The sequence below is a fragment of the Drosophila takahashii genome, chromosome 2L, assembly GCF_030179915.1.
Source record: "Drosophila takahashii strain IR98-3 E-12201 chromosome 2L, DtakHiC1v2, whole genome shotgun sequence".
NCBI classification, from domain to species: Eukaryota; Metazoa; Arthropoda; class Insecta; order Diptera; family Drosophilidae; genus Drosophila; species Drosophila takahashii.
The window spans coordinates 19,588,782-19,604,185 of record NC_091678.1 but is presented as its reverse complement, the minus strand read 5'-3'; the positions used below and the strand labels follow the sequence as shown (position 1 = coordinate 19,604,185).

Below are 15,404 nucleotides of genomic sequence, written 5' to 3'. Positions count from 1 at the left end.
TCATTAAGTGGAATTTTTACCTTAAGTTCCTCATTCTCCTGATACAAATCGGGCGACTCTTCTGCCACAAGACCCACTCCATTTAGAGAGAAGGAAGCCGTTATGCTCCTAACCTTGGCCTTCTGATCCCACTTGTCGCCCTGTCCCTTGAAAACTCGCAAAATCTTTGGCCCAAATACCAGGGCAATGGTGGTGGTCGTCGAAAGCTGGGTGCGCACAAATCCCAGCATATATTTGTAATCGGGTCCGGCATTTGGAAAAAGCATTACACTGTAAGGGGGATAATAATCAATTAATTGAAAGTAAAAAATAAAATATCTATTGTGTTATTTAATAATATTTAATTAATAATTATATTAATAAGAATTTTTCAAAAAATAAAATTTTAAAGCTTATCTTAAACTTTTTAAAAGTGAAATTTAATTTATTATTAAGTTTTCAGATCTAAGTAAAGATATAAATCAATTCCAAAGACAACATACTTTAATTTTGCATATATGCCAATATATTTCCTTTTTTACATCACGAATTCCTTAAAATATTCTAGCACCTTTCGCGGGTCAGCCAATTATGGTTATATCCACAACACTAACCTAACCCAATTGGGATTTGTTTAGGTGCGTGGCACAGCAAGTTTTCCAACAAATTGCATTAATTATAAGGACTTCATCAAAGGGATTTCAGTGGGGGAAACCGACGCGAGCCGGCAGACAACTTGAACCATAGAGAATGGCCAGGAATGTGTATGTAAACAAAGCGACAGACAGAGTGAAACCCGTATAAAGGGCGAGAGGATGCGAGTCCTTACGGGCCAACAAAAAGGATTACAGCGCGAACACAAGCGCGCACAAAGCAAAGGAATTTAATTAAAAGCGGGCCGCGTAAGACGGGCAGCTTTACATTTCCCCTAATGGATGCGATGCGTGCTCCAGCATTTTGGATTACCAAACATGTGTCAACTGCTATAATACAATTCTATGCGGGAAGGAGCTTCATCAGGTGGTGAATTCCCTTTAGCAGCCCAGTAACGAAATGTATACCTAAAGTAAATAGTTTGTTCTATACCCCAGTAAATTAAAAAATAAAAATATGTAATCATAAAAAATTTGTGCTAAAGAATTCGCGGTCTTATAACTGTTAGGGTTATAAGTTTTAATCTTGATTTGGTGGATGGAAGATATATATTGTGTCAAACACAACTAAACAGTTTATTTAGATATAATATTAAATAAGTAGGATATATAAAAACTAATTAACAATTTGAGTGTGAACTTACTGGAATACCACCATGGCAATATTGACGAGGGCTATATTGTAGATGGCGTACGAGATGAGTCGCGCCTCGTTGTACAGACTCTCCGCATTCCGCACATTATAACACACCCGAATTCCCCAAGCCAGAAAGAATACTTCTCCAATGGCTAAACTGTGATCCCACCAATTGTACGAGCACTGCTTAAACTTCAAACGACTTTGGTCCAAGATCTTGAAAATTATACGGAAAATAATAAAGTAATTATTAATCAAAACATATATGTAAGCTCCCATTTATACTTACCACTTCAGCATTTGGCGTTGCCGAAATGGTCCAAGTTCCCAAGTAGATCAGCATAACCAATAAAATGGGCACCATCCACTGCAATAGTTGCTGGTCGTTCAGCTTTATTTTGTGGGCCGACTTGACACGATAAGTCAAAGAAACTCTGCGTGAAAAGTGAATAGATAATAGTTTCCAAATTTTTTTTGCCATTTAGAAGACAGTCCTACCGCCAAGTTTTCATTAGTAGCGAAGTGTAGGTGATGCAAAAACCCATATGCCGTGTCCATTTGGTTGCGATACACCATGTAGTATCCAAATACGGAAATATGGCTACCATCTATAAAGAAAAATTTTAATATAGAGCTTAAAAAGGAATACAAAATTGATTTTGTTAGATAAGCCCTAAATTCGTTACTAATTCAGCATTAAATAAATCTAATATTAACGCAATAGTATTGCGGCAATACAAATATTTTGATAATAATTTCTATAATTATAGGTACACATTAAAATTTAATATCTTTCAGAATAAAAAAATATAAGTATAATAATTCCTTTTTTATCCATTTTCGGGATCCGAGGGCTTCTGCATCTGGTTCCTTTTCAGGTCCACCTCCGCTACTCCTTTTTCCAAGTCCGCTGACTTCCGTCTTTCATTTTTATCCGTTGGACTTAAGCACTGTTCGCAGTTCTCCATATCCGGCGAATACTCCTCGATCTGTATGGTGGTCTCGAAAAACCTAAACCGCTTGTGAATCAGTTTAGTGGCCTCCTCGAGGATCAGCTGAGGATCGGCATCCTTGGAAATGGCCAGGTGGGCGGACAAGGCCACCTTGTTTATGGACAGCGCCCAAATCCTCAGGTTATGAACGTGCTCTACGCCCGGAATGGAGAGAAATGTCCGTTTGACCTCCTCGTAGTCCAGGAAATCTGGAGTGGCCTCCATGAGGACCATGAGTACGTCCTTTAGGATCTTGAATGTAACCACAATAACCAGCACCGAGAAGAGGAATGTACAAAGGGAGTCCATGAAGGCCCAGTCCGGCAAAAAGAATATTATCAAAGCGGCCACAAAAACGCCAATGCTCTGAAGGAGATCTCCGATCACATGAATCATAGCCGCTCGCACATTGATGTTCTGTTCAGCCTTTACAGGGAACTGGGTGGACACAGACCTTCCCACCATCGATGTTGGACCCTTTTGGGGTCCCAAGAAAACCGTACTCAGTGGCTGCGATTCTGCGACTTTCGACCTCTTGAACTTCCCCGGAGTAAAGTGCGAGTGGCCGTGACGCAATTGAAGGGCCATTATCACGTTGAATATTATGCCCACCGCCGAGGTGATCAGCATTATCTGGGCGTCCAGATCGAAGTCTTGGTTAACCCATCGCACAATGGCCATATACACAAGGATGCCTGCGACGGAATCGCGAAATAGTCTTTAAATTCAGGAAAATGGGAAGTTTTTGGGATTAAGTGGACTTGATAAGAAATCAGATAAGTCATCCAATTTGTTTTGGAGGTCGAATTAATACCACTTTTTCTTTTAGGTTTCTAAGTCTAGTGGTGTCTAAAATTAATAAGTAAATGTAGCTCGATTTTGTATGGTGAACTTGACTTAAAAGGGTATTGCAACATATTTAACTAATATCTATTCTCCAAAAATTATTTTTTTTAAACATTAGAAAATTCTTAAGCTCTTATAAATATTTTTAAATAAAATAAATACATGGAGAACATTAACGCACATTTTTAATATTCAGGGGGACTACATTTTTGATTGTATCAAATGTTGTATCTAAAATGGTTAGTTAAATATTTTTCCAAGGGCGAATATTTACCGTTCACCTGTAATTACCCAGATAAAGAACACGGATATCATGGCTCCGATGACCTCGGCGCGATACCATCCAAAGTTAAGTCGCTCCGACGGAGGTCTTCCAGCCAGATGCAAAGCAAAAAGTGAGATGAGGAATGAGGCGAGGTCCGTGAGCAAATGGGCAGCATCTGTGGCAATGGCCAGACTATTGGAAATAACCCCGCCGACAATCTCAATAATCATGAATACGGTGCACAGAATGCAGGCGATTATTAATTTGCGTCTGGCCGCCTTATCCACTCTGGAGTCCTGCTCCTTAAAATGACAGTGTTTATCCAATTTTGTGGTTATATGCGAGTGTCCCGTGATTGTCAGGGTCCTTTGCGAATCTGTTCTTTCACGGCTTTTCTCTTCGGAATTTTCTGCAGTCTTTTTCTCTCGATTTTCTCCCGATTTTTCATCCGATATTTTCTGTGATTTTGGTTCGTTTTCTGGAGTTTCAGCTGGAGGCTCGGAGGGCCTATCTTCAGGTAATTGATTAACTGTCGTCTTATTATTCGTTTCATCATCTGAAGCATAATTTAAATTACGATGAAATGGAACCTTCAAAATATTAATATACCTATGTTTTTCTTGAGTATCAGTAGGTGGCTTCTTATCCGCTTCATTCTCCTTCTCCTTTTTTGTTACTGAAGAAACCTGATTGGGTTTTATGACAATCGGTGTTGGTCTCTTCCAAGTTTTTGGCTTTGAGGCCTCCTCAATTTTGCGCAATTTCTCCAGAAACTCCGGTGTTTCTTCCCCTGATGCCTCGTCACTTAACTGATTTTTATTGGATGATATTTCTTCGGTTTTTCTTTCAGAATGCTCATAATGATCAGTTCGTACTAGACTTTCGCTTGAGGTGTCTGTAGAAGATTTTATATTATGCTTCCTATTTTCTGTGTCATCCCTAGAAGTCGGTTGTGCTTGGTCCTGTTCGGGCGGCACGACTTCAGTAGTTTTGGGGTTCCTAATCCAGGTAAACCTGTTTATAAGAAGTGTAGCCCAACTGTCTTCGCTTTCCACTTTCTTTTGTTTACGTTTCGATTTCTTAGGTTCTTCACAATTCTCTCCCGTTTGCGACCCTTGTTCCGCTTGAGATTTTTGTATTACTAATGGAATTTGAATGTGTTTGTCCTGATCGTTAGACTTATAATGTCTACTGGTCTCTGGTCTTTCTTCTATATCGGCGGTTTTGACCATTTCCTTAATCGCAGCCTGCAAATCCTCCTCATCTTCTTTCTCTGAACTTTCATCCTTCAAATTTGTACCTTGATTTTTAAGTGATTTCTTGCTCATAATCCTTTCCTATTAATTTTCAATGGTTTTTTGGAATTTTTATTTGTGGTTTTTGATTAGAAAATCGAGTAAAATTGTATTCTTTAAGTTTCCTTTTTTACTCCAACTTCTTGACCCATTTGTCGTTCTTGTTTGTAACATCTTGTACTGCCATTGTGTGTGTTTTGGTTTTATGTGTCCACTGGGTGCTCTAGCATTGTTGGTCTACTAATGTTGACAACATAATTGCCAGCCAGAGAAAGGGGGAATACAAAGCTAAACGTTTTTTAAGGTGAATGTGCTACACCCTTTTGAAGTCAAAACAAATACGTGAAGACATTTTTTTTAGATGATTTACATGTTTGTTTTGATATTTTTGATAAACTACATTTATAGTAATAAACAAATTTTAATTCAAACAATCTAAAAATGTTGTACAAAAATATTTTATTTTTTATTTATCTATTAATTAGAAAAATCTGAATATGCCTTAATAATGATATGTTATTTTTTTAAAGGTTGAGCATTCTGATATAGATTTTAAAATATATTTAAACTCCTATTTTTACGAAATGAGCCCTGAAACCGCCGTTACCCTTTCGACAAGTAAGTGCTTAAAAGCCGCATTTAAAAACCCATAAGTGGTACTTTTGTGCTGTGGTTTGTTCGCAGATCCCTTTACATCCAGAAATGGGAGTGGGATAAGAACCGAAATGGGCACACATGTGGGTTAATTATGAATGAGCGCGTGCCGACCACGTTTGGGCCTTTTGTCGCATTAGCAGCATTGTTTTCAAATGGCCTTTGTGTGTTTCTGGCCCTTTCCTGCGCTTTCAGACCGGTCTAATGGGTTAAGAGTGTCGCCCCCAATGACCCGAGTACTACTCACCTCCAGATACATGATGGCGCAGCCGATGAGCGTGATCATCAGGAAAATGGGGCTGGCCACCTTGAAGACCTTGACGCGACGATGCCGGAAGAGATAGCCGGCGAGTACAAAGGTGCCGCAGGCACAGCCAATGGATATGGTCAACAGGGATATTCTAAAGGATAAGAAAGAAAGGTATTGACATGGAGGACGCTTAGTTTTTATGTTGCTATTGAAATACCAGTGATGGGAAAAGGTCCCTCGATTTTTCTTGTTTTATTGCGTTATTCATTTTTGTATTATTTTTTTAAGTCTAAGTATTACTTAGTAAGTATCTGTGGATTGCACAATAATCTGGATAATCAAAGCTACGTGTCATATTAAATGTTATTAAAAAATATAAAATAATAAATGAAATTATATTATAGAGCTTCTGAAAGTAAAACTTATTGAAGCAACTACAATGCATTGTACCTTTTACTTTTATTTACCAACTGAACGGTAACTTTGTCGGCTGCTATACAAATAAAATAAATGGCATTTTTATGTGTTGGAGCCCTTTAAAAATAATTCTACGTCTCATATTAAATGTCATCTGTAAATATAAAATAATAAATGAAATTATATTATAGAGCTTCTGAAAGTGAAACATTTCGAAGCAACTGCACTGCGTTGTACCCTTAACTTTTATTTACCAACTGAATAATAACTTTGTTGGCTACTTTTCTTCGTAGTACACCTTGTAGGTATAGTATTACCTCTCCCATCACTGGCAAACAATCACGGATATGGATACCAACCTGAATGGCCAGTGGTAGTTGGCCAGACACGGCTCCGGACCCGTGCACGTGTCACAGCCGGGGGCGCAGGGCAAACACTTGAAGACCTCCGTATAGTAATTGCTTATATTGTCCTGCTGCTCCTGCCAGGCAATCTCCATGATGGTGCCGTTGAATCCGTCCGGATGCCGCAGCGAGTAGAATCCCCCCCGGCAGAGGCACTGGTAGGATCCCCGGGACCAGCTGCTGCTCCCGGTCAGCGAGGTCACCAGTTTTCCTCCGGTTATTGTCGGAGTCTCCGCACTCGGCTGACGGTAGTCACACTGCCAAGGGGAAAAAGAAATGCACTTGGGTTAAAAAGCCGCAGGTGGAATCAATGCGAGTTGCAAAGTGGTTCAACTAATATACATTTGGAATTAAAGTTGTCCAGCAACAGTTTCAGAAAAAATATTAATAAAATAAGTTGTATTTATAGTTAAAAAATGTTGTTTAATGCGTTTATGAAATATATTTTTTTAGTAACGAATAAAACCATTTTGAGACAATATTTAACAAAAAAAAAGTGTTTGCCTGCCAGGAGCGCGTTTCTTCAACTCTTCTCTCTTGAAGTTGTTCGTTATTAGATTCTTGATTTGGCTCAATTAGATTATCTATATCTATTTCAACTGTTCTCTCTTGAAGTGGTTCGTTATTAGATTCTTGACGTGGCTCACTTAGATTATCTATATCTATTTCAGGAAATCCTGCCTCAGTCATCTGTGAATCATTATTCCTAAGACTACGCGTTCGCACTCGAAATTGCTTCTTCTCACTTAAACTCATTTTTCGCCAAAGAGAAGCGCCCTCCATAGCTAAAGCTCCAGGATTGGATTTTTTGAACTTTTTGATGAAATTCCTGTAAGCTGTTTTTGAGGGGCGTCTTACGGCTTGACGATTCCCTTCTGAAGAATTCATCGGTGTCACCATTCTGCGAGAACCAGTATTAAGCCTCTTCACAGGTTTACGCAACTTTCGTTTCGATTGTCTCTGCGTTTTTGATTTCGACATATCACTTTTTGTATTATCCATTGCCTTTACAATAAAGATGAAGCTCCTGATAATCGATCTAAATAACCAATGATTTCTCTTACTTTAAAATAACTCAAATTTATCAACAGAAATATTTACCTTGAAAAATAAAAAGTGTCCTGTGTTCTTTACTGAATTTAAATGACTAAACTCGACGACAGCAAGGGCAAGGGTTACTGTATAAAATATATAATGACATTGTCATTATGACAAATATTTAAATTCAGGTGGCAACCCTACTAAATGCGACAACCCTCAAAAAGCACTTATTGTGTTAAGTTTGACAAACACGTTTACCAACATTACCAGAAAAAACCCTATTCAATACTATTTTAATTATGTACGATTTAAAAAAAAAATATTAAATTAAACCCTTCAAGGACCTTTGATATACTCACCACCATGGAGGTGCGATGACACTTGTGGGAGCTGTGGAATGCTTGCAGATCGTTGATGGTGCCCTCATCAATGAGCCCCATCCTGCCGCCCAAAAACGGGGACCTCCGAGCCGAGAGGCGATGCTGTTGCTGCAGTTGCTGCAATTTCTGCCGGCGACTGCCAAATTGATAGGGCTCCGCCTCGCACTGGTTAACCCGCAGCGTGGACAAGTCGATGTCGATGCTGATGAAGCCCCTTAGCCCGTGCCGACCAGTCGGCGGGATTGCGATGCTGTAGGACACCAGCCAGCGGCTGAGGGAGCACGAGAAGTAGGGGAAGGTCCACCAGCCCTTGTAGTAATTGTTGGGCGGACTGGGCGCGAATTTCGGGGAACGCAGTGTGGGCGTCGATGTCTCGTCGTCGAACCTGTGGAGTACATTACAAATCGATAGTGTTGTCACTTTAGATTTTATATTAGAAATATAATCGAATAAAACATACATTACTCTCACAAATTCTTAATTTTATTTATTGAAAATTGTTTCTTTTTATATTAGTATATTTTTTGCAGAAAGATCGTTAAATACATACCTAAGTTTGTCCGTTTGGAAATATATCTTAAAATCGACCTCTTTTAAGAATCCTAAACTTTTTAAATATAAATGTTTTTATATTTCCTTTAGCCCTTATTTCTAATCAAATAAAGACAATTATTAAAACATTTTTACTAATACTTATCAAAAAAATATCACTGAAATATGCAGAAAGGTCCTTAAATACTTTAGCAAGGTTAGAGGCAATTTATAATTTCCTTTTTAACCTGACAATAAATAAATAAAAATAAAACTTTAGCAGATTCATTTCGCTCACTCTCTCTACTTATTAAATTTATAATAATTAAATAAACCTTTAAATTGTAGCACAGTGTTCTGAACTTTTTGGCAGCAATTATTTTTTAGGTACCTACCAGGGATAGCTGCCTGCGGGTTTTTTGCCAATCTGCAGACCATCCTCGTCGTAACGCTGCGTTTCCGCCTGACCCCCTTTGACCCACCAAACGTACGACTGCACCGCTCCATTCGTCAGATTCAGGGCCAAAATGCGGGCCCCTGTTATAAAGTCATCGGTGAGCAGACCCTTGGCCAAGGCATCCGACAATCCTGCCAATGAAAATATAAATATATATATTAGTACATTAGCATTCTGGGTCACATGGACAAAATGTTATTCCCTTAATTGGTGGCGGAAATTAAATGAAAGTACGCACAAAGTAATTAAAAATCCTACTTGCAATTCGCACGAAAACGAATTGGTCGTGTCACTTCACTGCCCGTAATTGCTGATTACAGCGCACAAATTGCCCAACTTTAATTATTTATGGCGCGAAGGTTGCGGCTCTCATTTTCGGCCCGCCATCATTTCGATTTCCCAATGGGAATTGCATTTCCATTGTTGATTTCCCAGCTACCGACGTGCTTCGTTTGATTCCATTCTCAGTGATTTACATAAATATTTTTGCAATTTCAACTTGTTTATACTGCATCCTTGTTAAGCGATTAATGCAACAGAGTACTACTCAGATGATATATTTAAAAATCGATAAAAAGAGAAAAGTCTTTAAAAGGAATGTTGTCTATGGAGCTTGTTAAATTCGTAAATAGTTTATTATCATTCTAAATACGCACAAAGTAAAAACACGTCGCGGTCAAATAGATATGTGCATGGTAAATTTCTGGTGTTGCATACGCATATCATTTTTAAACTCCCTCAATTCTAAATATAGTTAAAATGACATGAGTGGGAGGGAGAAAGACACATTCAAAATTCAAACTGGCCTGTCGTTTACATTTCGAGCAAATCGAATTGAGGTGCCCGCATATCAAGTCAAAATTGATACCACAAAACATCAAATCGATCATCGTTTCATTAGAAGTTTTTTTTGGGAGTAATATTTAATATTTTGAAGTACGTACATTCCCTTCAAGAACCAATTCTTTTTGTTTGTTAATTAAAACTGAAGTTTTATTTAAATGAGCTCTGAAATATGGACAATTACATTTGTGTGGGTGGGATACGCATTTCCACACGAACTGTGCATGTGCAATCAAATGTGTTAATCACGTTAGTAGGGCTTTCGCATTGTTAGCCCATTGCGTTGCATTTTCTCGAAACTTAAAGCGCTTAACTCGGAACATCTGTTATTGTTATTGCGACCTTGAAACAGTCATTAAAAGCCGCAGCTGTTGTTGCAGTTGTTCTTTCGGCCTTGGCGAAAGTGTCAAGCCAACAACAATGATTAATATGCGCGGCAGGACATCAGAGGCCTTCTCTCTTCCTCATCTTTCCCTCTCGCTCTAGCCCCTGCGAGAGTGGGCCTGTGTGGGCGGCGACTGTCAAAAGCTAATATTTTTGCAACACTCGCCCGCCTTTTGCTTTCAGTGCTGACTGAATTTCAAAAAAGGAGCTAAGCTTTAGAACGATTAAACGGCCCTAAATTTCCAGATATGTTTTTAAATTTCCACACCAAATAAATTTTATATTTTGTATTACAATCAGGTTCAACGGAATAACCAGAAATTATATTTTGGAAAATTTTTTTTTTAAACAGCTTAACCAAACAGAAATTAAAATATTTAAAAAAAAAAGAAATTAAAATATTTATTATATAAAGGAATTAATATAATTGATACCCTTTTTCAGGCGAAGTAGAATACTTCAAGTACTCTTAATTTTTAGTTCATTATAGATTAGGAATATTTATAGTTTATTACAATTCCGAAAATGATGAAAAAGTTAGATATTTATCTGGAAAAAGGCTGAAATGAAAACCCTGGTGTTTGACTTTCAGTGAGGAAAAAAAAATGGGGGAGTGGTAGCAAAAGCGAAACGAGAATTGTTTACAAAGTAAACTTATTTAAATTCGATTACCGCAACTTCCGTGGTACTTTCTTTATTTTTATGTTTCAGTATGTATAGGGTTTGCTTATTTTCCTTTTCCTGTTTGTTTTTGTTACTGCTACTGGAGAAGGTACGCGTAACATCTCGTAAAGTTTTTCTCTTCTTTATCCGGCAGAAAGCAACATAAACCGTGTACGTGCATTTTTTTCGCTGGCAAACTTTTCTGATTCGCTGTCGTGGGAGTAAAATAGAAACAAAAGGATCTGCGATATGGCAGTACACGTGGGTTAAATGGCGCTATATGTTTACTTTTTTCATCCGATTAAAGACATTATCGTAGTGGCAGAGTTTACCCGACACTCTAGGGCTTTTTAAAATGATGTGTGCACTAAACACACTTATTTGGATAATGACAGTATAGCACAAAGTCGAATTTATATCGAGTATGGTAAGATAACAAAACAATCAATTTAAGCTTCAATAGTAAAACTATACATGTTGGATTCGATAACAGACTTAAGACAAAGTCTTAACTAATATATTTGCGGTAAAAATTATAAATGATAAGTACTACATTTAAATTTATATGAGGGTAAAGCCTTTTCAGCCATAAGGAATGACAAATTCGAAAAGTTCACCAAGGTAGTTCCTGGTAGGGACCCCTAAATTGCAAGCTTAAACAAAACAATAAAGTTTTCTGATGGATAAAAAGAAGAGAAAAAGAACAATAACTCTTAATATTTTATATTCTTTTTTATACTTTGTCCACACAAGTAAAGAGTGATATTTTTAATGTTTAAAAATGAAAATCACAGTAATGTTGTCACAGTGAAAGTTTCAAATAACTGTTATTTTTAATCGCTGCTTTAAAGACTTGCCAAACGAATTTGTAGATTCCATATCTTTTATTTCCCCGTGCAGGCATATGTGCTCAATCCTTCACCATTCCTTTGCCCTTATTCTGGGCTAGACAGAACGCTTATGGTAAACAACATTTCGCAATGGCTGTCAGATGGTTTTCACCTGAGAAGGTAACACACTGCGACAGGACGAATAACGGGAATGATGTGCTTATGGGTCACGGGCTCATTCATCATCAGGTCTGCCATTTTTTCCGCACTCGTCCGTATTCCGTCATCAATCTATTTTCCCCTTTTTTTTGGATAGTTGGATAATTTATTGCCTCTTGGGCATGTTTTTGTTTCTCCCGCTTGAAGGGTGTTGCAGAAAATGTAACAACAATTGTAACAATTTGTGTTTGTCTTTTTTTCGTGGTTGGAAGCAAAAGTTCCAGAGTGTGTAAAATTGGCAATTATTCAAACTACAGTCAGACATGTTTTTGCTGTCTCATGTGGGGGTTTTTGCAGATGTCAGGTGTTTCAGGAATAATTAAATTTACCCGAGATTCTGTTTGCCTGAAACCGGACATCTGGGAACCATTTTCTGGGCATATTTCGGGGCGCACAACAATTGGAAGAACATTTATTTGGTTGTCGCATAAAAGATGTAAGGGATTTTTCGGAGTACTTTTAATGCATTGTAAAATGTAAATTAAAAATTTAAAATAGAACAACACCGATTCCCATTTAAATGTTGTTAGTAGCTAAAAGGATTATTTAGAAAAAAGACAGAAAATAGATTTAAAATTCCGAAGAAGGTTAAATTTAATAGTTTTATTCGCTCTTTAAATTAAGAGGTTATTTCCATGCCAATCACGGAATCCTTTTCATTTAAGCCTAAAAGCAGGCAACGGATTCTTCACTTCGCCTCTCTCCGCGCTTCTCACGTTCTGCAGTTCCACGCTAGTCAAGCCAGTGATATCCTTTTGAGTGGCTGCCGCTGTTGCCCCTTTTAAATTGGCTTAAATTTATTCGATTTGCGAGGGCACTTTATACGAATAATTTATGCGCCGCATCAAAATTTCAAGAGTCAACACAGGCGGCCGAGGGTAAGATAGAGGCAAGTGCCGAAATTGTACACAAATGGATGCCTCCTGTTGCTCTGCTGCGCTCAACAGGATGATGGAACAATAACAACAGCAGCAGCAGCAACAAAAGGCACCAATTTGCCTTCGTTTTATGCGATTTTCGCTGACACGTCTCACCTTTTTGAGCACGAACAGAGCGAGTGACGGCAAGGAAAAAAACCCAGATATAGCTGTCTGCCAACCGAGAGAGGTGGCCGGTTTCAAGACGGTGTGGAAATCATGACCATAATGGCAACTTGTGCGCTCCAACACTTCCAGCTCCCCTTATTATCCCGATCCGAGGCAAACCCGAGAACCAGAGCCCCAGCGATGAGTTCATTGTGCGTTTTGTGCTCCGGCTCGTCCTTGACTATGCATGACACACTGATAGCATTTTATTGGATGATTTCTACACTTTGGGAAGAAAGTCATGTGTTTAACCCTGTTAAAGTTAAATTACCCTCTAGAGCCCTGCATTAATCAATAGTTACTGAGAAATTTTATGTAAAAATTTTTTACCCAGAGCCAGTTTAAAGTTTTAGGCTTGATGTCAATAAGTCTTTTTTGTTCTTTGTTGTTAATATTTATATTTTGTTAAATAAAGAAATAAAATTTCCACAAAAAAAAGTTCAGAATAAAAAATGTATAGTCAGGGACTGTAAATAATAATTGTTAATATATTTTTTGAACCAAAAATACAAGATCTTAGAATTAACAGAGGTAAAAAAAGGAAAACACCTAGTGATCCTCTTTGGTTATTCTATCCATTTTCACCATGATTATTATTTTTGTGATTTTTATAATATTCTTCAAAAGTAATGATTTTTTTTGAGTTTTATTATAAATATTTTTTAAAATTTTAATAAAAAGCATCCACGTTTCAAAAGTAATATTTATAATTTCTTTCAGTTTATCACTTTGTTGGGCATTGTCAAGGCTGCTGTCGGGTGACTGGCAACTGGGATCAGAATGAAAGTCTTGTCCTGACAGCCGTGCGACAGCATTGGGGTTGACAACGAACGACGCACTTGTGGCGCATCAAGCAATGCCGACGCTTCGTCCCCCCCCCTGCCGACCTTCCTCAAAAATCCCTCCATTACCCACCACCCACTCAGTTCACATGCACTGTCCTTTGCCGTTGTTAGTCCCAATGTTAACGTTGTTGCTGTAGATTTAATTTAAAGTTCACATTGTGCGTTGTGTCATCCGTCGCATTCGTTCTTGTACTCAACTGTGATTTACCCACGAAGCTTTTACTGGAACATCGTCAACGAGAACAAATGGTGGGGGTGGAGAGGAGGATGGTGTGAAAAAGAGGGTCAAAAAGGAACAGATTTTGTGAAATTAAGCAAGGACATGTATGGCAATAAGTACAAATATACACAGCATTTTACAAGGTTCGGAGGGCTAAATGAAATCTTTACACAGCAAAAGGGAATCAGATTTCCACTTAAGGGATATATGGAATTGTGTTTGAATTGGGGAGAACCAAATAAATGGTTATATTATAAATTCCAGCAATTCTGGGACTTTCTTTAAGAGATTGAGCCCTCTTTTAGGGAAAACAAGTTGAGAAATATTTAATAAATATTTATATTATTGAAAATAATTCCATTTTCCTGTTAAATATCTCGCAGAAGAATTCCACTTTCAAGACATTTAACAATATAAAATCTGAATAACTCTGACATTTTATCCTTTCTTTGATGCTTTTAATATTTAATAATGTTTACCTTCGGATAAAGGACTTACCCAAAGTGTGCTACAAAAAACATCAGCACAAGCAATATGTAAGTCCCACCTTGAGTGAGGACTTCCCACTGTGGCCACCAAAATAACTTTAAATGGCGGCCATTTAATAAAAAGTTGCGGAGCTGAAACCATATCGATACAGTTCAACCCACGCACACATACTATATTTTAATCGGCTCCGCATGCGAGCCACACGTATTGACTTTCGTATATGAATTTGCCCAGCAGGAAAATGTCATTCGGCTGCGATAACAGACCAAACATCGCCCACAAGCAAACAAAAACGAAATCAATAATCGATGATGGGATAAAAAATATGGGTTGTACGTTGGTTGTAAGGTAGGTGGAATTATATTCTGTTCAAACTCACCGCCGTGCCGAATGATGCCCACTTCCTGAAGTATCGAGGCGGCCAAATCGGCTTTCTGTCTGGAGCTCTCATATCGTTCCGAGTTGATGGGCACTTGTAGGGGTCGATATAGAGTCGAGATGCACAATGTCCCCAAATTCTCAGTGGCAATGTCGTGTATCGTTACCAGCGATTGTTCGATGGTCGTCTGTAAATGGTTTGGGAAATGGCCTTTATTATTATTAACTGAGTAGGTTTAAAATGGGGTGGGAACAGCATAAGTATGTAGAGAAAAAAATTAATTTAATTAACAAAATTATAAACAGAAAACAATGTATTATAAATTATTATAATTATAACTTATAATACAGTAAACTGCAAACTTTAACAAAAAAATGTGCAATGAAAAATGCCTTAAAACTTTAAACACCTAACCGTATCGACAAATATATTTAATTTGTTGAATATAATCCTTTGAAATTTTTCACCCCATATCCATGAACTTTGTTTTTCAGTGCAAATTCATATTTAGCGGCTACCCAAATCATTTTTTGTTGTCTATTCAAGTCTTTGTTTTTTGCGTTGGCCTGCCGCTGACAAACGCATTAAAAATACATTTTAGGTTAAACAAAAATTCATGGTGCCCGACCATTATATCGTCATATTT

The 15,404-nt window shown here is 37.8% G+C and overlaps 2 protein-coding genes and 1 long non-coding RNA gene across 7 annotated transcripts in view; all 3 read right to left on the bottom strand.

Moving 5' to 3' along the window:
• The window catches only part of LOC108067550 (probable G-protein coupled receptor CG31760), a 30,273-nt gene that overhangs the window by 868 nt on the left and 14,001 nt on the right, over positions 1-15,404 (bottom strand). The window contains exons 4-12 of the mRNA XM_044395127.2: positions 14,759-14,945; positions 8,740-8,932; positions 7,793-8,198; positions 6,348-6,649; positions 5,569-5,722; positions 1,768-1,877; positions 1,559-1,703; positions 1,277-1,485; positions 21-270 (exon numbers count right to left, since the gene is read on the bottom strand). Of these exons, the coding sequence (XP_044251062.2) occupies positions 21-270; positions 1,277-1,485; positions 1,559-1,703; positions 1,768-1,877; positions 5,569-5,722; positions 6,348-6,649; positions 7,793-8,198; positions 8,740-8,932; positions 14,759-14,945 (1,956 nt within the window). The remainder of the gene's footprint in view (positions 1-20; positions 271-1,276; positions 1,486-1,558; positions 1,704-1,767; positions 1,878-5,568; positions 5,723-6,347; positions 6,650-7,792; positions 8,199-8,739; positions 8,933-14,758; positions 14,946-15,404) is intronic.
• On the bottom strand, positions 1,777-4,937 carry ZnT33D (Zinc transporter 33D). 5 transcript variants are annotated; one of them, XM_070211712.1, is made up of 3 exons: positions 3,389-4,936; positions 2,097-2,956; positions 1,777-1,879 (listed from the first exon to the last, which is right to left on the bottom strand). In XM_070211712.1, the coding sequence occupies exons 1-2, from the start codon at positions 4,698-4,700 to the stop codon at positions 2,100-2,102; spliced, it is 2,169 nt and encodes a 722-aa protein (XP_070067813.1). In that variant the 5' UTR covers positions 4,701-4,936; the 3' UTR covers positions 1,777-1,879; positions 2,097-2,099. The 5 variants fall into 5 exon arrangements, with proteins under 5 accessions (XP_070067813.1, XP_070067816.1, XP_070067825.1 ...); XM_070211715.1 differs by lacking the exon at positions 1,777-1,879 and having other exon boundaries at positions 2,054-2,956; positions 3,389-3,928; positions 3,982-4,170; XM_070211724.1 differs by lacking the exon at positions 1,777-1,879 and having other exon boundaries at positions 2,056-2,956; positions 3,399-3,597.
• LOC138912014 (uncharacterized) lies at positions 7,247-7,598 on the bottom strand. The gene is made up of 2 exons (XR_011417648.1): positions 7,494-7,598; positions 7,247-7,431 (listed from the first exon to the last, which is right to left on the bottom strand). It is a non-coding gene; the product is annotated as an uncharacterized lncRNA (long non-coding RNA).

Bases quoted from the DNA above. Each gene is read 5' to 3' on its own strand.
- ZnT33D (XM_070211712.1), bottom strand. From the start codon at position 4,700: ATGAGCAAGAAATCACTTAAAAATCAAGGTACAAATTTGAAGGATGAA. The intron at 2,957-3,388 runs GTGAACGGTAAA...ATTCCGTCGCAG, and splicing joins CTTTATCTGGGTAATTACAG to GCATCCTTGTGTATATGGCC.